This window comes from Anoplophora glabripennis, unplaced genomic scaffold (genome assembly GCF_000390285.2).
Source record: "Anoplophora glabripennis isolate ALB-LARVAE unplaced genomic scaffold, Agla_2.0 scaffold337, whole genome shotgun sequence".
Classification (NCBI taxonomy): domain Eukaryota; kingdom Metazoa; phylum Arthropoda; class Insecta; order Coleoptera; family Cerambycidae; genus Anoplophora; species Anoplophora glabripennis.
Window position 1 is genome coordinate 1 of NW_019416524.1, and position 21,673 is coordinate 21,673.

The 21,673-nt window shown below is 34.2% G+C and overlaps 4 protein-coding genes across 5 annotated transcripts; 2 read left to right on the plus strand and 2 right to left on the minus strand.

Moving 5' to 3' along the window:
• The first annotated feature begins 354 nt into the window (after positions 1 to 354).
• On the plus strand, positions 355 to 3,349 carry LOC108909417 (protein DDI1 homolog 2). The gene is made up of 5 exons (XM_018713749.2): positions 355 to 940; positions 1,175 to 1,342; positions 1,397 to 1,651; positions 1,708 to 2,133; positions 2,577 to 3,349. The coding sequence occupies exons 1-5, from the start codon at positions 685 to 687 to the stop codon at positions 2,801 to 2,803; spliced, it is 1,332 nt and encodes a 443-aa protein (XP_018569265.1). The 5' UTR covers positions 355 to 684; the 3' UTR covers positions 2,804 to 3,349.
• A 3,481-nt stretch (positions 3,350 to 6,830) lies between these two features.
• LOC108909423 (cuticlin-1) lies at positions 6,831 to 9,054 on the minus strand. The gene is made up of 3 exons (XM_018713756.1): positions 8,967 to 9,054; positions 8,647 to 8,900; positions 6,831 to 7,025 (listed from the first exon to the last, which is right to left on the minus strand). Exons 1-3 carry the CDS (start codon positions 9,049 to 9,051, stop codon positions 6,864 to 6,866), a joined length of 501 nt encoding a protein of 166 aa, XP_018569272.1. The 5' UTR covers positions 9,052 to 9,054; the 3' UTR covers positions 6,831 to 6,863.
• Positions 9,055 to 12,404: 3,350 nt separating this feature from the next.
• On the minus strand, positions 12,405 to 17,004 carry LOC108909415 (inhibitor of growth protein 5). Of its 2 annotated transcripts, none has more exons than XM_018713747.1 (6): positions 16,822 to 17,004; positions 16,568 to 16,758; positions 16,361 to 16,517; positions 15,687 to 15,866; positions 12,913 to 13,064; positions 12,405 to 12,836 (listed from the first exon to the last, which is right to left on the minus strand). In XM_018713747.1, exons 1-6 carry the CDS (start codon positions 16,856 to 16,858, stop codon positions 12,735 to 12,737), a joined length of 819 nt encoding a protein of 272 aa, XP_018569263.1. In that variant the 5' UTR covers positions 16,859 to 17,004; the 3' UTR covers positions 12,405 to 12,734. The 2 variants fall into 2 exon arrangements, with proteins under 2 accessions (XP_018569263.1, XP_018569264.1); XM_018713748.1 differs by having other exon boundaries at positions 15,693 to 15,866; positions 16,822 to 17,003.
• Positions 17,005 to 17,470: 466 nt separating this feature from the next.
• Positions 17,471 to 21,460, plus strand: LOC108909421 (45 kDa calcium-binding protein). The gene is made up of 4 exons (XM_018713755.1): positions 17,471 to 17,975; positions 18,837 to 19,093; positions 20,659 to 20,865; positions 21,087 to 21,460. The coding sequence occupies exons 1-4, from the start codon at positions 17,626 to 17,628 to the stop codon at positions 21,374 to 21,376; spliced, it is 1,104 nt and encodes a 367-aa protein (XP_018569271.1). The 5' UTR covers positions 17,471 to 17,625; the 3' UTR covers positions 21,377 to 21,460.
• The last annotated feature ends 213 nt before the right edge of the window (positions 21,461 to 21,673 follow it).

Here is a 21,673-nt window from a genome sequence, read left to right on the forward strand (position 1 = left end):
GGATAATCCCCCTCGATCCCAAATCATTGAGGCCAATTTCTAGCCATAGAATAATGGCGGTTAAGAGTTCCCTAGTAAACAAAGAACTATCTTCATCCTTGTTTAATAGCAGGTTGTCTCAAGTTGTGGAAAATCAAAACAATTCCTTTGCAATACATAGGGAATTACTTGTCTAGTCATTCTGAGGTCTTTGGTTAAAACAATGTTTCAAATTTTGTTATCATTGTTATGCAACCAGTAATACATTAATTTGTATGCAAATAGCATAGTTAACATATCAGTGTCATCTCTCCATAACTTTATTTTCTAAGGTTTTTCACCTCTACGCAGTGGATGTACCCAAAATAACTTCAAGTCAACCTTCAACCCGGTCTTCAAGCGCGGTTCAAAAACTGTTCAACTGCGAAACCGTAGGCGCAGAAACAAAGAAAAGAAACCAAGTTGGTAAACAGAGCCATTAGCCAAAAAGTGATTATTTTTGGACGTACATTTAAGGCACGGCAAGAATCGTTTCTTATTTTTGGCCAATCATAAAAGAACAAATGAACAATGGATTGACGGGCGTCTGTCATTTTATTATGTGCTGAGCTGTTGTTCTAGGTTAGAAAACAATGAAAAAATTTACTTACTGATATTGAGCAGTTTGGTACATTTGTCGCGAAATCAACGCAATAAAAATTTAAAATGAAGGTGACAGTGGCTACTTTAACCGATTTCATATTTGTTTTGGACGTGTCTGAAGACCTGGAACTGGAAAATTTCAAAGCATTTTGTGAAATAGAGTCGGGATTTCCAGCATCGGAAATCGTCATTGCCTTCAATGGCATGCCCCTAATGGATAATAAAAAGTCTCTTAAGGAGCTGGGGATTCGCGATGGGGATGCTGTTATCCTGCAGCATATGCAGACTGGGTCTCAGACCAGTCTGGATCAAAATCCAGGTAATGACATTTTTTTTGCAGTTCTATAATAAGTGATGTACAGTTGACTAAATAATAATTGAAAAGTTTGTTGGACAGTCAACAAAAACAAAACAAATCAAAGTCAGTATTGAAACTTTTAAGATTCAATTTTGGTTTTTATAAAGTAAGACTTTTGCAGCAAATTATGCATTAAAGTATTAATTAAAACTTTAAAACAGTGATGCAGGTATTAATATTTGTTTATCTTTTCAGTTAGTTTTGACTTTAGCAACATAGAAATTCCAAACAGCGCCAGAAATAGAGCCACTGAAGATGATCCTGTTTTAATCCGAGATATGTTCTTAGCAAATCCTGATCAACTGGCTTTGTTGAAACAGAACAATCCCAGATTAGCAGATGCGTTACTCAGTGGAAATATCGGTACAGTTGCTTTGTGATGTGCTTTTTCGTTTATTGAATTTCCATATCTTTTAGACACATTTTCATCAGTGCTCCGAGAACAGGTCCAGGCTAGACAGGAACGTGAACAGCAAAGATTAAGAATGGTAAATGCAGATCCGTTTGACACCGAGGCTCAGCGACTTATAGCTGAGGAGATTCGCCAGAAAAACATTGAAGCAAACATGGAGGCAGCTATGGAATATAATCCAGAATCTTTCGGCACGGTTGTTATGCTTTACATAAACTGCAGGGTGAATGGTTACCCTGTGAAAGCTTTCATAGACTCAGGTTAGAATTTTTTTAAAATTTATTATATTTCTTTACATTGTATTAATATTTTTTAGGCGCCCAGACGACGATCATGTCGAGTCGTTGTGCTGAAAGGTGCAACATAATGCGTCTGGTGGATACGAGGTGGGCGGGCATTGCCAAGGGTGTGGGTGTCCAAAAAATCATAGGCAGGATTCACATGGTTCAGATCCAAATCGAGAACGTCTACTTAACCACAAGTTTTTCTGTACTAGAAGAACAGCCAATGGATATGTTGCTAGGGCTGGATATGTTGAAGAGACATCAGTGTTGTATCGATCTCCATGCAAACGTCTTAAGAATCGGTACGACGGGTACCGAAACGTCTTTCTTGCCGGAAAGTGAACTACCCGATTGCGCGAGACTGAGCAGCTTGTCCGAGGAGGAGGTTTTGGCACGGTCCAAGAAAGAAATAGAGGACAAAGATTTGCAAACTGCTATACATAATAGCAGACAACAAGGTAAATTGTTTTAGTTATTTAAACTCTATACTATCTGTTGCCTGCCGTGATTATAGGAAAGAAGAAACATAAAGAATCCCAATCCTCTCCTCAGTGTTCCTCTCATACGAAAGAAGGTCAAAAACGGAGCAAAAGTCACAATACCCCTACCAAAAGGTCCCACTTTTAACCGTAACTTAAGGTTGTTAATATTTCTTTTTCCGTTTCCATAGACGATATAAATTTCTTTACTTTTTCTCATAAAATTTTAAAATTTACCATTTTTTAGAAAGGAAGATAAATAAAGAACTTCATTTCTCTTTCCACAATTCATCTGACGAAAATAAGCCTAAAAAGCGGAAAAGTAGCCAAAACGCCTAAAATATCCCACTTCTGATCCTTTGTAACCCTTTAAGTAACACAATAAATTTAAATATATGATGGAATATATTTTTTCATTCTAGCTGTCAGCAGTTCCAGCGCACTGCAACCTAACAGTAGTGCCAGTGCAACAATAGCGAATTCGAATACTCAAAGCCTGCTACCTAGTGATAAGTTTTCAGAAGCAGACATTAAAGAAATCACTGCTATGGGTTTCAGTAGGGAACAGGTCATTTTCGAACTGAGACGTTTCAACGGGGACAAAACTCAAGCCACCGCCGCACTTTTCGCGAAATCGCTCAAATTTTAATTGCATTTACCTGTCTCTTGGATCTTTGGTGCAAATTTGCAAAGTGCCTCTTTTTAGTTGAATGCCGCGGTCGAGCAATAGATTAAATGAGTTGTTTTAATAGTTCGTAAATTCACTAAAATTCAGACGAATAAAAACGTAAAGATTTAAATATATTCGCTTTAGTTATAATCATTATTTGCACTCGCGAAAATTGTACGGAGTGGGCCAGTTTTGACGCTTTTGGATGGATTTCATCAGTTTCCTGAAAAGAGAAAAAAGTAGTTTATACGACAAGAGCGCTTGATTTCACGAAAATCTGAATGGTGAAAAGTGTATCTCAATATCTTGAATCGTTTCTCACCATTGGCCATTTTCTATGTTGCCCTACAACTTTTCTGTTTGTGAAAATTTTTTAATTTTGCAATAAGATTTTACTATTTTCTAGTTATTCAGTTATAACACAAACATATATTTTTAAACTATATACAGGGTGTACCAAGCTAAAATATTTTCAAGGTCATCGTACTTTCGGTTATACCGGAAGTAGATATTAACTTTCTTAGTACGCGAAGCACAATGGCTCCATCCGTCTGTCGTGCCAACTTCCACTATGCTATTCAAATGGCTGCTACGGTGGAAGCGACCTGCTAAACTTTGCCAGGTACTTTGTTGCATGACTGTCGCCTAGAGGGCGACACCAATTCTAACCAATGTTGCAAGAAACAGCTACACTGCGGGCTATATGCCCCCGGTATATTGAATTACACTCGCAACACTGAATTTAACAGCTAGGATCGCTCGTCAGTTTAACCCACCAGGCACAGACCGGTTTCGGACTTATTGGTCCTCATCAGTGTGTGTAATTCAATACCGGGGAGGGCATATAGCATATAGCCCGCGGTGTAGTTGTTTCTTGCAACATTGGTTAGAATTGGTGTCGCCCTCTAGGCGACAGTCGTGCAACAAAGTACCTGGCAAAGTTTAGCAGGTCACTTCCACCGTAGTAGCCATTTGAATGGCATAGTGGAAGTCGGCACGACAGACAGATGGAGCCATTGTGCTTCGCATACTATGTACTTCTGGTCAGGAATTTACCACATTATTACAGCTGGATCGTTCACCGGTTGTCCTACCTATGACACACTGATGAGGACCAATAAGTCCGAAACCGGTCTGTGCCTGGTGGGTTAAACTGACGAGCAATCCTAGCTGTTACATTCAGTGTTGTGAGTGTAATTCAATACCGGGGGGGAGGGCATATAGCCCGCGGTGTAGTTGTTTCTTGCAACATTGGTTAACTTTCTTATTTTAAATGGAACTCCCACGGTCCGTATCACACCATCACAATTTCAAAAATCCTTCAAGCGGTTTTCCAGATATCCATCGATGGAGTTTGTGGTGGGACACTATATATTTTGTTTTTTCAAATCCGGTTTTCCAGATATCCATCGATGGAGTTCGTGGTGGAACACTATGTTTTGTTTTTTGAAATCCGTGTAAATTAAAAAAAAATTATTTCGTCATTTCAATAGAAATTAAAAAATGTATAGTGTTCGATTTAAAAATATGTGTTTTGTAACTAAAAACAGAAAAAATATAGCATGTGAAACAGGATCCTACATAAAAAATTGTATATAAACCCCAAACAACTAAATATTTTCGCAAATAAAGGAGTTACAGGCTTCACTTTAATAATACAGAAAATGATGAAAATTGAAAAACACCCTGTGTGTCTTAAATTAATTCAAATACTGAAATGCAGTTTTGACCATTCAGTTTTTGTCGAAAATCGGAACTCTGATGTCTACAATTCCCTTTTTTTTCTATTTTTCAGAGGAATATGAGAAAAGCCTCAATCATTGGTCCACCCTGTATATATATTTGAAACTTGTTACGTTGTTATAAAAATGCTTCAACTTTGTAACATGCAACTCATTGATATGTGCATAATAAGGCACTGAAATATAAATTTTATACCTAAAGTACCATTGTGTTTCGAATTGTCGTGCCGTGGTCTGTGTACCTGATCACCGTCAGTTACAAACTTATGATGCACTTTCTTCGTCTTAGCTAGGAATCTTTGACCTACCCTTGTTGTTCTCGGGCTAGCCTGTGTGGAGGCAAACCTGCTATGAAAACCCTTAGGACCGCCCTGATGTTAATTTCATTTCTTGCTGTCGATTCTAAGGTCACTATGGGCAGAACGTTTCGCCATTCTTAACTATTGGCATATTCAATGATTTCTTTGCACTTTTAGAACCAACAGCAACTGAAATCAACATCAGCGTGCCTCGGGGTTCTGATAGCTGGTTCGCCCTCGTAGACCTTAGCTCGAGAACAACAAGGGTAAGTTAAGGCTAAGACCTAGGTAAGTTTGGGGAAGAGCATTGTAGGATCTGAAGGCTACCAAATATATAGCCCTTGGCATAGCAACTAGCACTAATTCTCTAGATCATTTTTATATTTCTTGTTAATTATCCAAAAAAAAAATACATGGGACAATGGGGCTATTTTATTAGATTTTTATTTTATGTAATAGTTGCAACATATTTTTTTATCGTGTAATGTAGGTATACTTTTGTTTAAATTATATTTTTAACAAATTATTTATTTATTATTTGTTCCTAAGTTAGATGCAATTCTTGTTTTTTTTTTTATTCGCAACTGACTGATGCATCTAAAGTTTGGCTACATTCCCAGAAAATGCTTTGTATAACAGATTACATTTATTTTTTTTTATTTTTATTCCAGAGGCATTTTGTAAATGTAAAACGTAATTTTATAAGCTTCATTCGATTGTGCTGCAGGATAAAATATTCTGGATACTGATTGGTTCGTTAATATGATCATGGGTAGCCATTTGATGAAATAAGACATTTCATAAAATGTCTACTTGCAAAGGGTGGAAACCTAATTTTAAGGTTAGATTTGTGAAATGTCTAATTACATTGGCTGTGACATATTTTATTTACAACGCGGTATGGTCAAGATAATCCGTACTTAAATAAATTAATGTGTTCGCTTCGGAAAATTAAATATGCTTTTTTTATCTGAATATTTCGAACTGAAATCCGCAGTTCCAAATGAGTGCATGCTCGGTTTACCGTGACCATACTGCGTGTTGAAACGTTTCCGAGTATTATGAAATTATGATGTAATGTGATTAGTTCGATTAATATTCTTTTAATTTGAATATTTATTTACAATTTCTTTATTCGGACATACATAAGTTCGTAGCGAGAATTGCGTGCAGGTCACAGTGCAATTCTTGTAGAAGCATTTCGAAAAGATGCACCTTGCACTAAGACAGGAATGTGGTGTGAAAGTGCTCAAAACTTACAAGGAAAAAGACAAATTACGGACTCCCGAGCACTCTACCACGCCTAAATTTTTATATTAGGTAGGTAATGTAAGCGTACTGGGTTTGTTAAAACTTTTTTTAATGTAATATTAATTCGGTGGATATACTGTGAGTACGATAGATGGAATTAATCTCTAGTAACGGTATAGGAACTTTGTTATATTGATCTTAAAATATACTTGCCGCAAACGAAATACTTTTGCTTCCCCCAGGATTTCAAAAGTTTCATTCGATTTATGTATTTACGCAATATGATATATAGCTATATACAACTGTGAAACTATAACTACTACATCGCATATCAAGTTCTTTTCCAGGTTTTTATTTGTTAATGTGTAATAGGAAGATGTACTGGCTTTTATAACGAGGTGTGATTTATTTTTATTTTTGTAAGACTGTTTATACTTCAATAAACTTTGTTAAATTTACTTCAATTTATTTTACAAGCATCCTAGCCTCTTCGCGCAGTACTTTAACCAAATTTTCTATTATTTTCTGTATAAAAGAACTATGGACCTTAGTTTTTTTTTTAAATTAAATTTATCTATAACTCTTCTCTTCGCTGTAATGACTCTGCAGAAATAATCACTCTGTTCGTGTAACTTTCGAATGTTCCAATTCTTTCGTCTTTCCTCACCGGCTTAGAAGGATCGGCATCTATAGGCGTTATTCTAGACACTACCATGTTCGTGCTACAATTGAGAATGTAATTATGTCCTAATGGATGCAATAATTATTTTTGTACCTTTGCAAATCTGCAGTTACGATAACATCCCTTGGTTTACTAAAATCGCATTCTAGATTGAATGCGGCATCTCCAGGCAATATCAGTTCTTTGTCGTGCTGTAATATCAGGACGTTGGAGTAAATGTTGTTTTCCTGTAAAACTGATTTATAAAAAAGAATATAGTTGGCGGTTTATGTAAAAATGATGTTTCAGCTATTATACTACACAGTGTGGCCCATTTATATTCTTCCCTTTTTTTGACTTTTGTTACAGGGTATTGGTACAAAATTTAAGGAGGTGAAAGTAGAGCCAAAAGTAGTAAAATTAGTTCCTATAAACATTGGTCCTCCGGAGCACCGCTACTGAGTCTTATCATTTGGATATTTTTTAAAATAACTTTCTGATTAAAATAATGGCATGAAAATTGTAGGTAATAATCATACCATAAGACCCTTATGGTATCCCTTTAACTATCGTAAGTTTCATCAAAATTGGTTATAAATAAGGATAGTTTTCTAACTACCCTTTTTTTTATTGCTTTGAATTATGAAGCAAATAATATTTTTAATGAATTAGGCTATTTTGAAGAAAAAATGTCCCTACTTTTTTTTCGAACTCTGCGTAGTTTAGTCAGAAATAATTATTTTTTAAATAATGTATGGCTCAGAACAAAAACTTTTTTTTTACATTTTCACATAGTAGGCACCTTTCATGGTGACAGTTTCGTTGCAATGATACTAATGATTGTCACTTTCGCGTGCTTTCATTTAAATTCTTACGTTTCTTAGTTGTGATCTTTGTGCTTGACTTTGCACTTCATTCGATTTTTTTACAACCACGAACCATCATCTTGTATTATTCGTGAATATGCCGATATGCATTTTATTTATGGTTTCTGTAATGGAAACAGTCTGGCGGCTCAAAAAGAGTATCGGCAACGTTTTCTTGATTTCTATCAAGCAACCTTCTGCAAAATTGTTTGGAAAAATTCATATAAGAACGATGGAATCAGGAGCCCTAACTCCAAGATATCGTGAGTTGGGCCATCCAAGGAGGCGTAGGCTTGATTTAGACAAAGTAATTTTACGATTTTTTTAACGTAATCCTACTGCGAGTGTAAGAAGAGTGTCTGCTCATGATGGTTGTATCCGATTTTGATGAAACTTATGATAGTTAAAGACCTTTATGGTATGATTATTACTTACAATTTTCATTTCATTATCTTAATCAGAAAGAAAGCATTTTAAAAAATATCCAAGTGATAAGACTCCTTTGGAGGACCATATCTCATAACGGTGCTCCAGAAGACCAATGTTTATAGCAATTTTTTTTGCTATTTTTGGCTCTACTTTCACCTCCTTAAATTTTGTATCAACTTTTCCAAACACCCTGTAGATGATTCCCGCAGGACAAAACAGGATTAATTTACGTCTTTGCATCGGAAAAAAATATTTAATGCTATAAAAAACAGTCCGCAAATGATTTTGCCTGAGATCACAGTAATTCGCAAAAGCAACGAGGAACCTAATTAACGGTTTGAAAGATACTGTTAATAAAAACATTTATTTACATATTTCGCTGCCGTCTTCATGTTAAAAACAATTTACACAATTTTTGGAGTACAAGCCAGTGCGATTCTTATAACATTGGAGGAAAAATTACCTTTATACGAGATTTTATTGGATGTACTGGTTTTTATTGAACCACACTGTATACATATACATTGCGACTAAGAAAATTTATTTTTGAGGAAGATGTTTTTTGGTTTTGTACCTGTTTGGTATTACAACTATCAAATGGTATCTTCATCTTAAAGGATGTCTGCCATCTTTTATCGCCCGTTTCAGAAAAACAAGGTGGCTTTTTATCATAAAAGCTTCCCCTAGTGTAAACAACGCCTAAAAATTCATCATCGGTTTCCAAATTAACCACCATCGATTCCGATCCACAATTTAATTCTACTGTCTTGTAGCCTTTATCGGACAGACCAATTTCCATTTTATCTCCAATGTCTTGCCGAAATATATCTATATTTAAATACAGAAGAAGCCAATATGAGTTATTGCAGAAAGAAACAATTTGTTAATATTTACCATTACTGTCCATACAAACTAATGGAAATTTGTACCATAACAATGCAATTAATATTCTCTCCATAGCCTTTAATATACAGTACATTTTTTTATAGGGATTTATTAACTTGGTGTAATAATTTTACATTTACAGTTACATCAATGAAAGTGAGAATGGTAAAGAACAGGTAGAATTAGGATGAATCATTCAATGGGTTAATAACATTTAGGGGTCAACGGTCTTTTAAAACCTTGTTGGGAGATCCGTTAGCTGCAGTTCTTTTTTGTACGATATAAATTTGATCATTTCGATTTCTTTATTTATACAGGGTGACCCAGAATATATGGCCAATCTCTGGAATTTATACAAGGGATGCAAAAATAACATGACAACTTTCTAAAAAATTTTCCTTAGACGGCCTCCCTACGAAGATAAAGACCCCTAAAGGACACTCCTGAAAATCGATTTTTTTAAAATACTGTGTAATTATTTTTAGGAAAAAACAAATATAAATAAAAGTGGATATTTTTTTAGATAGGCACGGAAAGAATGCAAAATACATCGGTTTATTTCTCTTTACGGATATAATAAAAATCAGACAAAAATAGTTTTTTCTCAAAAACAATTCATATTATCGATATCAATCAAGAGTGCCTTTTTTATTTTAAGGTTCAAGCTATCTAAAAATATTATTTTTGTGCCTTTATCGTAAAGGGTGTAAAAAAATTGACATTATTGTTCTACAGCTAGTCCGTCTCTTGCAAACCAAATAAGCCCAATTGTTTTCATGGGTCGATTTTTAAGGTGCCTTATCTGTTGTCCAACGTATTAAATAATAAATTGCACAAAGTATTTTAAAAGTTCTTAAAAAAAATTTTCAGGGGTGTCCTTTGGGGGCCTATATCTCTAGGAATTTTTTTTTTATAGGGACTTATTTATTACTTACTTTATTTATTACTTATTTATGTTATTTTAACGTCCCCTGTATAAATCCGAGAGATTGCCCACATATTCTGGGACACCCTGTAGAAAATTATGATAATAAGCCAAATATAACTTAGTCTCAAGTTGCTTGATTTGAGAGTTAAATATTAAAATTGAAATTTAAAAAATACATATCTGCAACTCAATAAACCAATTGTCAAAATTGATATGAGGTACATACAGGGTGATTCACTTTTAAAAAAAAAAATTGGAATATGTAGATGCAGAATGAGAAATGGAGTCTATAACAAAAAAAAATTTTGTAAAATCCTTATAGTTTCCGAAAAAAAATTTATTGAAGTTATAGTACTTTCACCCATTACATAGCTGGACAACTGTAGTCTCTAGCGTCATTCGCAATACGCGTGGACAGCCACATGGCGTCAGCGACTCCGATTATTGAAATCCGACTGTTTACAATAGTTTTTTAGTAGTTAGTGTTAAAAATGGTTTGCGTGTATAGCAACTCGGAGTTGATTGATATTGTTTTAATTTATGGTGAAGCAAGACAACATTTGTATTATGGTGAAGCATTTGTGTTATGGTGAACCAAGACAACATTTGTGTTAGTTCATAGAAACTGAGCAAGACGGACCCAAATGTGTTTACACGTCGGTGGACAAAATTTTGAACAGTAGTATTACCTTCGATTTTATAATCTAGTACACCGATCTAGAGTGCAAGTACCAATTATACAAGGGAACAAACAAAATAATTACATTTACGTAAATACAAATAACAAAAAAACACTTCGATGCTTTAGTACGAAAACATGCTATCTCAGATTTTGGTTAGAAAACATGTTATCTGAAATTTCGGTTGTAAAACATGCTAACTCAGATCTTTAAATAAAAATATGCTATCTCAGTGTGATTAGAAATTTAAGTTGGCACATTGAATGATTGAAACCGTGCAGTTATAATAAACTTATATAATATATTTTTAAAAAAGTAAGGAATGTTTATGTTCAGGTACACTATTTATTTTATTTTTTTTATTCAACATTTTTCAATTTTGTAAAAAAAATAGTGTACCTTCATATATAAAAATGTTTGTTATTACTAAAAATTATTCGTTTCTTTTCATACAAGTTTGCTTTGATATAAAAATTAATAACGCACTCTTACCTGATTTAGAGTCACTACTCTTATTTTTGTTAAGAGTTAACATAATAACCAGAATATAACTATAATGTATAAAGTTGAATGATATGTACTTATATGTATATATAGATGCGACGAGCTCATATGATTTGCACGTGCACATTACCACGGTTCCTCATGCACAGATGTTTATCATCAGCAGATCATAAAGTACCGGTAATAAAAGTGTCGCATACCTGCATTTCATTTCCAAAGTTTATGCAAGCACGCGACTACCGTACCCTTAAGAAGCCATTTGTTTTTATTGAGGTGCAGTAAGAACGATTCGGACCCAGAGTTTGGGGCCTAGCCTGGTCCACTATATAATTCTTTTTATTGCAGTCTCCTTAGGCATACAAAATTATTTTCAGAATAAATTGTGCATCCCAAATTTTGTGAAAAAGAAAAATAATTATAAATGCACGATTTCAATCATTCAATTAAACTTAAATTTCTAGTCACACTGAGATAGCATGTTTTTATCTAAAGATCTGAGTTAGCATGTTTTCCAAGCTTAATTTGAGATAGAATGTTTTCCAACCGAAATCTGAGACAGCATGTTTTCGTACTAAAGCGTCGACATGTACATCACAATACATAAAAGATGGCTTACCATGAAAAACTTATTAGCAGCGTTTATATTTGCCTGTGTATCCTTCGAAAAGTTTTTATAAGAAGCAGCAATGTCACGTTTGATTTTAGATTGCAAAGACAAAACACATGAAAATTTTTGGGATTAAAACTGACTATTCTATCAAAAAATTGTTGTCGCGGTGTGATAGCCCCGAAATCCAAATTATGTTCCAATTCTGCCCCCAAATACACGTCCCGTGGATTACTCAGGTGATGGAGCAACTGCCAAAGTTACCTGCCTAAGCTCACAGGAACCACACTTCAGATGATCAACATTGACGACGGTCCAGGTTCGCTTCCAGTCGGTTTGCTAATTTACGCCATCTCAATTCTCCTTATTTCTGCTATATTTCCCACGTTGGGCAAACGATATTTAATTACGCTCCGAATTATTTTATTTGTCTCCGTAATAAAAATTACAGTGTTGAATTCAAAGACCATTAAATTCCGACGATCCTGTAACTTAGAACTATAGAATATTTGATCCAGTTGTCATATTTTGGCCTTAAGATTGTCAAGTAGTATTTTTGCTCCTCATTTCAATAAATAATACAGTGTGAATTGAAAATTGTGACCACTAAATTTAAAAAACCGAAATCGGCTATTTAAATACAATTTTTTCTCTGTTCACTTGTTAACTTTTCCGTTGTTATAATGAAATTTGTAATTATCTTCCCAAAGCGGTAAATAAAAAACGAATAAACTTTAATACATTTTATTTCATCATTATTCATTCTGTCCATTTTAAAATCGAAAAAACAACATATGATACCTAACCCTACTAAAAATTGTATTCATTGCCTCTCAAACTCTGTCGTTATTTAAATTACATAACAATATTATCTAAACAAACACCTACGCTTTAAAAATGTCTCTTGAGATCCAACGATCAGTATTAAAATAAAAAAATATGTAAAAATATCGAAATAAATAATCATCGAATATATATTTAAAAACTTATGTACATAACATTTTGTTTTTTAAATAATTTAAAACAAGTGGAATGAATTACCTAGGGCGTAACCGTCATTATTTCTTCTTCCGATCCTGGGTGCACTTGGGGCAGTACCATTTGCCCTTCGGTTTTGTCGTCAGGCCGACGCAAGCGAAGTGGAACCATTCAATGGGACACTGGAAATAAAAAATTAGCTTCTATAACATAACACTATTACGGGGTTATATTGTATAAAATAAATGTAGTACTTACATCTGGATTGTCACAACCGATCATTTCTCCATATGACACCTGGTGGCAGAGGCAATACGTAGGCTCGTTGGGATCTACAGGCATGTCGAGTACATCGCTGGGATGCGCTATTCCTGCAAGTCCTGGTAATACTGCCGCTACAGCTTCAGCAACTAAATCGTACGATTTATTAGTTTCTAATGTCAATTTTCGTAGGCATACAAAAATGGGCATGCAATGAAAATATTATTTTTGACAAACTAATGCAAATATAGACTTTTCACTCTCACATTAAGGCTGCAAATTTAAGTGGGGTCAGTTTTTTATGGATGTTCCCCATATTACTACTCTGAAAGTTGAGTTAGTTACTTTTTTTTTAATTTGCACTTAATCTCTTTATGGGCAGATCCAGGGACGTATTTCTAAATTATGCGCATTGGACGAATATGATTGCCTGTCCCAGTACCTGTTGGTAAATATTTAAAAAAAAATCCGAGTTGACAAATAGAAACTTGCACTTTTTTTCTATTTATTTATTACCCTTATAGTTAGATAGAGAGACAGCCGTTAAAGACAATCGAGATTGTCACAAAAAACACAGAAGGATGGCCCTTCGGCTCAGGCCTGGATCTAGGGGGAGTAATAATTTTTAAAATCATTTCAGGTTTTTAATAAAGCGTATTTATTATTTTTTAAAAGCACTGTGTTTAGTTCGTAAATCTGTGCCAATGACCTCCGACACTGATCTGGCTTAGATGAACTATATAATATAATTACTCCATCTGATGTGATACAACAGGGNATGATTGCCTGTCCCAGTACCTGTTGGTAAATATTTAAAAAAAAATCCGAGTTGACAAATAGAAACTTGCACTTTTTTTCTATTTATTTATTACCCTTATAGTTAGATAGAGAGACAGCCGTTAAAGACAATCGAGATTGTCACAAAAAACACAGAAGGATGGCCCTTCGGCTCAGGCCTGGATCTAGGGGGAGTAATAATTTTTAAAATCATTTCAGGTTTTTAATAAAGCGTATTTATTATTTTTTAAAAGCACTGTGTTTAGTTCGTAAATCTGTGCCAATGACCTCCGACACTGATCTGGCTTAGATGAACTATATAATATAATTACTCCATCTGATGTGATACAACAGGGGACTAGTTGCCAACGTTAATTCAGGAAAACCAGAATGGTCGAATAGGCTACTGCTTTATTTCAATAAATTTTTTGAGTTTTCAGTTCATTGGTTTACAAGGTGTAATATAGTAGAAAAAGCAAAATGCGACTCTTATAAAGCACAATGTATTTATAGCAACCAGTATCCATATACAGTGTGAACCGTTTTTCAGGTTAACACCTTTGAAAATTTGAGAAGGCTGTGGACTTTCCCCAAGCCAATTTTTTTACAAATAGTACCCTGAAGGGAGGTTATATTCTACTAATCATTTTATTGATGTAACAAAAGCATGGCCTACTACGATTTTTTAAAATGGTTGTTTTTCCAGAAAGTGGTATTAGGCATTTTTTTAGCAAAAAGATAATATTACCAGGCTATTCAACACCCATCAAAATAGCCATATACCAAATTTGAACGACAAATGTCTATTGAGTATTTTTTATGTGGTGCCAACCTTCGAAAAATCAGACAACTTAAAATTATAATAAGCAGGTCAAAGATTGCCATGAAAGTGAAAACAAGTACCAATCGGACAAAGAGAAAATACAAACCTCCTTCCAGTCGAACACATTTTTCCAATTCTCTTCTTAAATTTAAAAATAATTTACATAGCTGTTATGAAATAATCTCTGCACAAGCTTGTCTTATGCAATTCACTAGGTCATCCAAATTCTTTGGTCCGTTTTTATAAACTTTTTGTTTTATAAAACCCCAAAAGTAAAAGTCCATAGTTCGAGAAAACTAAAATTTAATTTAGATTGTTGTCTAATTTTTTGTTAAACAACTTATATTTATAATTCATTACCTACATTTTTTGTACGTTAATTATTATTTTTAGTGTGGCCGCAATTAAAAGTGTTAAATTTATAGTCTGCATTTTTTTTTGTCCGATTGACACTTGTTTTCACTTTTCATGGCAATCTTTGACCTGCTTATTATAATTTTTAGATGTCTGTTTTTTTGAAGTTTGACACCATATAAAAAAACACTCAATAGACATTTGTCGTTCAAATTTGGTATGTGGGTATTTTGATGAGTGTTGAATAGCTTGGTAATATTATCTTTTTGATAAAAAAAACACCACCCTACACCACTTTCTGGAAAAACGGCCTCTTTAAAAAATCTTAGTAGGCTAGTCGTTACATCAATAAAATGATTTAGTAGAATATAACCTCCCTTCAGGGTACTATTTGTAAAAAAAATTGGCTTGCGTCCACAGCCTTCTTACATTTTCAGAGGTGTTAACCTGAAAAACGGGACACACTATATGTGTTGACCATCAATGTTTTTCAAATTTTGAACAAAACAAATAAATGGACTTATAGAAGCACTCTTTACAATGTCGTATTAGACAATTTTGAACAATTATAGCTACAAAATCTGGTAAAAAGAGCACATTCTGTTCCTCAATTGTCTCGAGTGGCATCTTTTTACGTTTTTACAAATGTTTTATTTGTTTTTCGGTACTTGCAACTTTAAGCTTTGTTTTTAGATATCTTTGAAAAGGATATACTTAAGATCTGTGACACATAAAACATACACAACCAAATAACTGATATCCATTTAAATTTAACTTTTTTTAACGAAGTAATAAATGAGGATGAGATGATACGAACCCTCACCTGAAGCGGCCTTGGCTCCATTGCCCGTACTTCCTCCAGAACCGTTACCTGCACCAGATCCCTTCTGCTTCTTCTTCTTGCTGCCTCTGATGGTACCGGCAGAATCTTCCTCACTAGAGTTGCCAGATCGCTTCTTCTTTTCCCCTTTACCATCCTTAGTCTTTTTTCTACCCTCTAAAATTGAAACAGAGCAGACAAGGAGAGTTGCACATTAAAAAAAATATTTTTCTACATGTGACTTTAAAAAATATATCTCTATTTTACAGCATACCTTAAAATTATTAATTTATTATGACACAGATATTTAACACTGTTTTAAGGTTAAGGTTTTTTTTCTGTTAAAATTAATAATTTTTAATAGATAGTTAGGACTGTTTTAAAATTTTAGTAATGTGTAGGATAATTTCAAATAATTAAATTTCTATTTTTATTTTATGGAGAATAGTTTCAGATCAGAAATAAAAGGAAAACTTAACAGCAATATGAAATTTTTATTAGAAATTAAACAGAATAGGAACTTTCTATACATATAAACAGTATGATCTACAAATATCTAAAGCACGATATGATATCGGAATATTAAAATAGCAGGTCGGGAATACGGTAGTTAATTCTTGCCAGATCACCGAAGCCGTTATTATAAAAGAATAACCACAAATACCACATACTTTTGCCCACTGATGGTTCCTCTTGATTTCTAGAATTCAATGCTTTGTCCTGTATTTCGGATTCGAACCTAGCTAGATCATTATCTAATCGCCTAATGTGTTTGTCTACTAATTCATATGTTTGTATTGCTAATTGGACCTTGTCATCGCCATACTCCTAAAAATTACATTTCAATTCTGTCTTCTTTCATTAAAAAAAAAACATACCTTCGCTTTGTTGAATAGATTCTGAATTTTAACTAACTGCTCCTTTCTCTGATCTTCCGATAGGGTTTTCTGTTTCCGCAAATAATCATCAGCCAAGGAGTCTATATTTTTCATTAAACCTTGTGCCCTAGAGTCCAGATCTCTCATTAACGTAAAATTACGTTGTAATTCTATCGGCAAATGTTCTAAACCTGTAAATATTGCGGCAAAGCGCAAAGTTAATAAACGCATTGATGGGTTAGGTTAGAACTTACTGTCTAAATAATGTTCTAGATATAAAGCGGACGTCATTGCGAAACACTTTAGTTTAGATTTCACATTAAACTACTGCTTTCTTGAGAATTGTTAATCAAATTTGCACAATAATCAACAAAAGTGACAGCGATCTAATGTACAAAACTGCAAACTGTCACCAAATGAAATGTCACTAACCGACAAGCGTCCTTTATTGTTATTGTGGGTTTCTCTTTCGGAAACTTATGGTTGGCAAAGTCACAGATAAAAACAAAATCCCTAGTGGCATCGTAAGATTTCTAAGGATTTTCAAAGGACCATTTATCATATAATGCATACATACAATTGTAAGATACACTGCTTTGGTAATTTTGCAAGAAAACAATACGATATATTACTTCTTAACATCAACTTGTCATCAAGCTTCAACGATTATACCTCGATGACGTCACGAAAGGTAAACTAGAAATGTATAGCCTAGCCTTTTGTATATCAACATTGGTTCAAATTGAATCCAATGCCTAGTTCAAAATTTGGCGGCTGATTTTGCGCGTTAAGGATAGCCTTATCGATTTTGGACTTATGTCCCTGTTTTTCACACTATGTCATTACTGCAGAATGTACGAAAATTTCATTGAAAAATACCCTCGTTCCAGAATTTACGAAATAAAGAGCACCCGTTTAAAGTTGCGCGATTATATGTATCTTACAATTAGTTGCAAAACATTCGGGGGCAAACTGGTGAAAGTAGAAGAAAGTACTACACCGTACTACAGAGCACAGAACAATGTGATCTCCACAAGAGCGCTGTGATATGAACTAGAATGGTGAAAATTATTTATTTATTTAATAATATGAAGGTATCAAAAGGGCTGAGATACCTGGAGTGCTTGAGGTGGTCTTATACCGTGCCCATATTGTGTTACATCGCATTTTTCTTTATGATATGGATGCTAGCAGTGCCGCTTAAGCCGAAGATAAAAATTTCCAAAGAAATAAAGCTGCAGCCGCCGGAAGATTCCTTTGAAATAAGGATAAAAAACAGTAATTTTGATTCCGATAGGAAAGGCGAGCAAGCCTTGCTGGAAGACAAGAACGAATACCTAGTTAATGTTAATAATGAAGAAAATTCCAATAAGGACAAGACGCAGATCCTGACGGAGGTTTTTCAAAAGTAAGAATTTATTTTTTACCTTTTTTAATTCATGCAAATTGCAAATTTCGCTATAATCGATAGGTTTTTACGGATATTGTGAAATATTTTAGACGCATCCTTAGCTGTACCTATATTCGACTTTATTGTTTTGTACAGCGCAAAATACCTATTGTTTCGAAATTTTTTATTGTGTTTAGGATTTCGACTCTGTTGCTGGGTTTCAGTCAAAAGGTTAATTTATGCAGCAGTCCAGTTTCTCTATAAAATACATTTTAAATACAGGGTCAAAGAAAGGCAACTATTATGGTCCTTGAGAGTACGTATTATATTTATTCCAAGGAATAATAAGAACAGTGCGTTATATATAACTGTACAAAACAGTGCCGATTTTTATGTTACGCAAAGAAAACACTTGAATTTCTATTCGCTTGGATTTTATTTAAAATAAAAGTGAAAATCGACCTTTTCAAAAGGCAACTTCGTGATTTTTAGTCTAATTGGAAATATTCTTAGACCTTTCACCTTTCAAATGTATATTTGTAATTAGTTTCTGTTTTTATAATCATCAGTTTTTGACAAAATAAAAACTGCACTTTCATATTGGATTTTATTACAAAATAATAATTGTTATTGCAATGTCAAACAAATTACATGATATTTAAAGAATGCTTCAATCATTTTTTGCAATCGGATTAGAAATAACGCAATTACAGCAAAGTATAGCAATTTTCGCTTTTTTCAATTATTTTCTGTTGATAACATACAATTTTGCATTAATCAATCTTTTGTGAAAATGGATATTCAATAAATTTCTTTAGGTATTTTTTTCTCGAAAGTTAATCAAAATCAAAACGTCCTCGCCTATTCTATTACTTTTAGAGCAGATAAAGACAAAAATGGGAAGCTAGATTCGAAGGAGCTTTCGCAGTGGATAAGGACGAAAATCGTAGAACACATTTCCTCAGCTGTCAGCAACAATTACGGATTGTTCACCCTCATCGACGTGAATCCCCGAAATGGCGTTATAACGTGGAAAGAGTATCATGCTTATTTCCTCAAAAAGCGCGGGTTTAGCGACAAGTACGTAGAAAATCACGACGAAAGAAGGCACAAGGGACTGCAAAGGGCCATAAAAGGTTAGTAGGGATCTACAGTTATTGTAGTAACTTGTGGATTGGTTTTTTAAATTATCCCTTTGACCGTATCGTAAAAGGGAAAACGTTTTTAAGGTATTTCGATGTATTTGGAAATATTTCGTAGTTTTGAAAATATTTCTATTACTATGTACTTATAATAATATAATATATGTTATATAATAATTTTTAATTTTACTGAAATTTTATTGCCAACGTGAAGGAACTGAAATTGCTGTTCCAAACAAAATTACTAGTTACGTGACTTGTAATTATTTATGAAAGGTCCGTAGGTACCCCAAGTTAATTTTCAAAAATAATTTCAAGGTGTATTATCATGGATCAAAACAGCTTCAAAATAAATCAAAATTTGTCAAATCAGTTTTACAATCGTAAAAAATTTAAAAAAAGCCACAAAATAATCCAATAAAGTACATCGAAATTACTTTAAAAAAAGTAGTTCGAGAATCTAGCAAAATACATTAAAATAACATTAAAAATGCATTGAAAATTTCTAAAAACTTCAAAACAGTTCTAAAAACCTCTAAGTACATCGAAATACAACGTAAAATATTTTAAAGTACGTTATCCTTAGAAGTCTTTAAGCTGCAAACCCCCCCCCCCCCAAATTTTGCAAAAAACCGCAAATAATAGAAAAAATCATGTTAGTGAGCGCCAAAAAAATCTGAAAAATGTTTATTCTGACCTTGATCAAGTGTGTTTCTTATGTATTTTGATACTACGAGACGAGACATAAACTACTTAGAACATAAATGGAAAGTATGCGGCGATCTAAAAATTTCAACCGCAATCCTGGGCCAGCAATTTCACGATTTCTATTTTTTTTTGCAAGATTTTGTGATTTTTGCGAAATTTTTGGATATTGAAGTTCAAATTCGATTAGATAAAATTTATGAGACGAACACTTGATCCAATCTAGAAAACCTCTTTCTAAATTATCTCACTCTCATTAATATTGAATAATTCCTAATATTTACAATTTTCACCACCAAGAACGGCGGTGACAACAATTTTACCATTAAGGCGATGTTTCGCATTGTATTACCTAGATTCTATCCAAATTTGGTTAGTGCATCTCTTTCGGTTTTGAAAATACAATACCTATGTAGGTATGTGTTCAACCACGAAAATTGAATAATTCCAAATATTTCTAATTTTCACCACCAAGAACGGCGGTGATAACATTATTGACATTAAGGCGATATTTCACATTGTATTAGCTATGTCCTGCCCAAACTTGATTTTTTTTTTGAGGCCTTCATAGAGCTTACAGCAGCCCTAGGCCCACCCCAAGCAAAAATCCTAGCTACGCCTACGCTAACGTGATTTTCAGCGATTTTTCACTATTTTTTGCCAATTACTCAAAATTGTTTGAGCTAAACGGACTATAGATTCGGATTCAGTACGTCAAAATACATAAAACCTATAGGTCAACTCAAAGGTACAGCCCAATTTTTGTTTTTTTTGTTCCGGTTATTTCCACATTTTCAAAATATATGTTTTCGAAGTACTTCGAATTTTCTGCAGCTTTCCATCCTACTTTGCAGAACAAATAATGAAGGATAAAGCTTCTTGGATGGAGGCAGCTCGGTCTAACCCCGACTCGCTGACATTGGACGAATTCCTGGCGTTCACCCATCCAGAATCCAGTGCTGCCAACCAACTGGCTTTAGTGGACGAACTGTACGACAAATTTGATAGAGACGGCGATGAATTGCTGACTGAAAACGAATTCGCCATTTTGCAAACTGAAGGTAAAAATTTATATAGTTTTTCGTATGACATAACCTGGCAAAATTTCTAATATACAGGGCGTCCCAAAAATAGTGTGAAACAAACAATTTGTTCATATTTTAAAATGATTTTGGTTGTTCAATTTTTTAATGCCATTGTTTATGCAAACTTTCGCCTGCATCTAATTGTGGGACATCCTGTATACAAACATTTTTTTTCAGGTATTTTTTGCTTTTTTCAGGTAACGGGGACGAAACCCTGATCGTCCGCCAGGACGAGAACGAGCGGCGGGCAGAATTCCGCAAATCCATCGACCTCAACGGCGACGGTAAGGCGGACAGGCGGGAACTCCTGCACTACGTGGCGCCCCAGAGCCCCAGGCACAGCGAGCATGAGGCCGAGGCGCTTTTGGCGCTCGCCGACAACAACCACGACGGCATGCTTTCCTTGGACGAGATCCTCGCGCACCCGGACTTGTTCCTGAAGTCGAAGATGGTGGACACCGCCAGAAGCTTTCACGACGAGTTTTGAACGGTTGAAGGCGCCTCGAAATACGATGCAGAAAAATGAAATTAAAAAAAGTAAATAAAAGCTCGTAATAAGTTTTTTGCACAATCATGTTTTTTTGTTACGTTTCACCATAAGAAGTTGATTTTATTGAAAAAATTATTAATTTCTAACTGCCAAATTACACAAGTCTTATCTAAGCCGGTAAGTAGATTTCAGCTTATTCAGGGTGTTTAAATTTTAACAGCTGCCTGTTTATATTAAAATGAAGCAGTATGAGTAATACAGGGTGTAAGAAGTTTGATTGTCATTACTTTAGCA

What these genes read in the sequence shown, in the direction of transcription:
- LOC108909415 (XM_018713747.1), bottom strand. Translation starts at nt 16,858, where the DNA reads ATGACGTCCGCTTTATATCTAGAACATTATTTAGACA. An exon ending in TCTAGAACATTATTTAGACA is followed by an intron (nt 16,759 to 16,821) that starts GTAAGTTCTAAC and finishes CAATATTTACAG; the next exon opens with GTTTAGAACATTTGCCGATA. An exon ending in CAAGGCCGCTTCAGGTGAGG is followed by an intron (nt 13,065 to 15,686) that starts GTTCGTATCATC and finishes CGTACGATTTAG; the next exon opens with TTGCTGAAGCTGTAGCGGCA.
- LOC108909421 (XM_018713755.1), top strand. Translation starts at nt 17,626, where the DNA reads ATGGTGAAAATTATTTATTTATTTAATAATATGAAGGTATCAAAAGGG. An exon ending in ACTGCAAAGGGCCATAAAAG is followed by an intron (nt 19,094 to 20,658) that starts GTTAGTAGGGAT and finishes CCTACTTTGCAG; the next exon opens with AACAAATAATGAAGGATAAA. An exon ending in CGCCATTTTGCAAACTGAAG is followed by an intron (nt 20,866 to 21,086) that starts GTAAAAATTTAT and finishes TGCTTTTTTCAG; the next exon opens with GTAACGGGGACGAAACCCTG.
- LOC108909423 (XM_018713756.1), bottom strand. Translation starts at nt 9,051, where the DNA reads ATGTACTGTATATTAAAGGCTATGGAGAGAATATTAATTGCATTGTTA. An exon ending in AGTTTGTATGGACAGTAATG is followed by an intron (nt 8,901 to 8,966) that starts GTAAATATTAAC and finishes ATTTAAATATAG; the next exon opens with ATATATTTCGGCAAGACATT. An exon ending in ATAGTTGTAATACCAAACAG is followed by an intron (nt 7,026 to 8,646) that starts GTACAAAACCAA and finishes TCAGTTTTACAG; the next exon opens with GAAAACAACATTTACTCCAA.
- LOC108909417 (XM_018713749.2), top strand. Translation starts at nt 685, where the DNA reads ATGAAGGTGACAGTGGCTACTTTAACCGATTTCATATTTGTTTTGGAC. An exon ending in CAGTCTGGATCAAAATCCAG is followed by an intron (nt 941 to 1,174) that starts GTAATGACATTT and finishes TTATCTTTTCAG; the next exon opens with TTAGTTTTGACTTTAGCAAC. An exon ending in ACATAATAGCAGACAACAAG is followed by an intron (nt 2,134 to 2,576) that starts GTAAATTGTTTT and finishes TTTTCATTCTAG; the next exon opens with CTGTCAGCAGTTCCAGCGCA.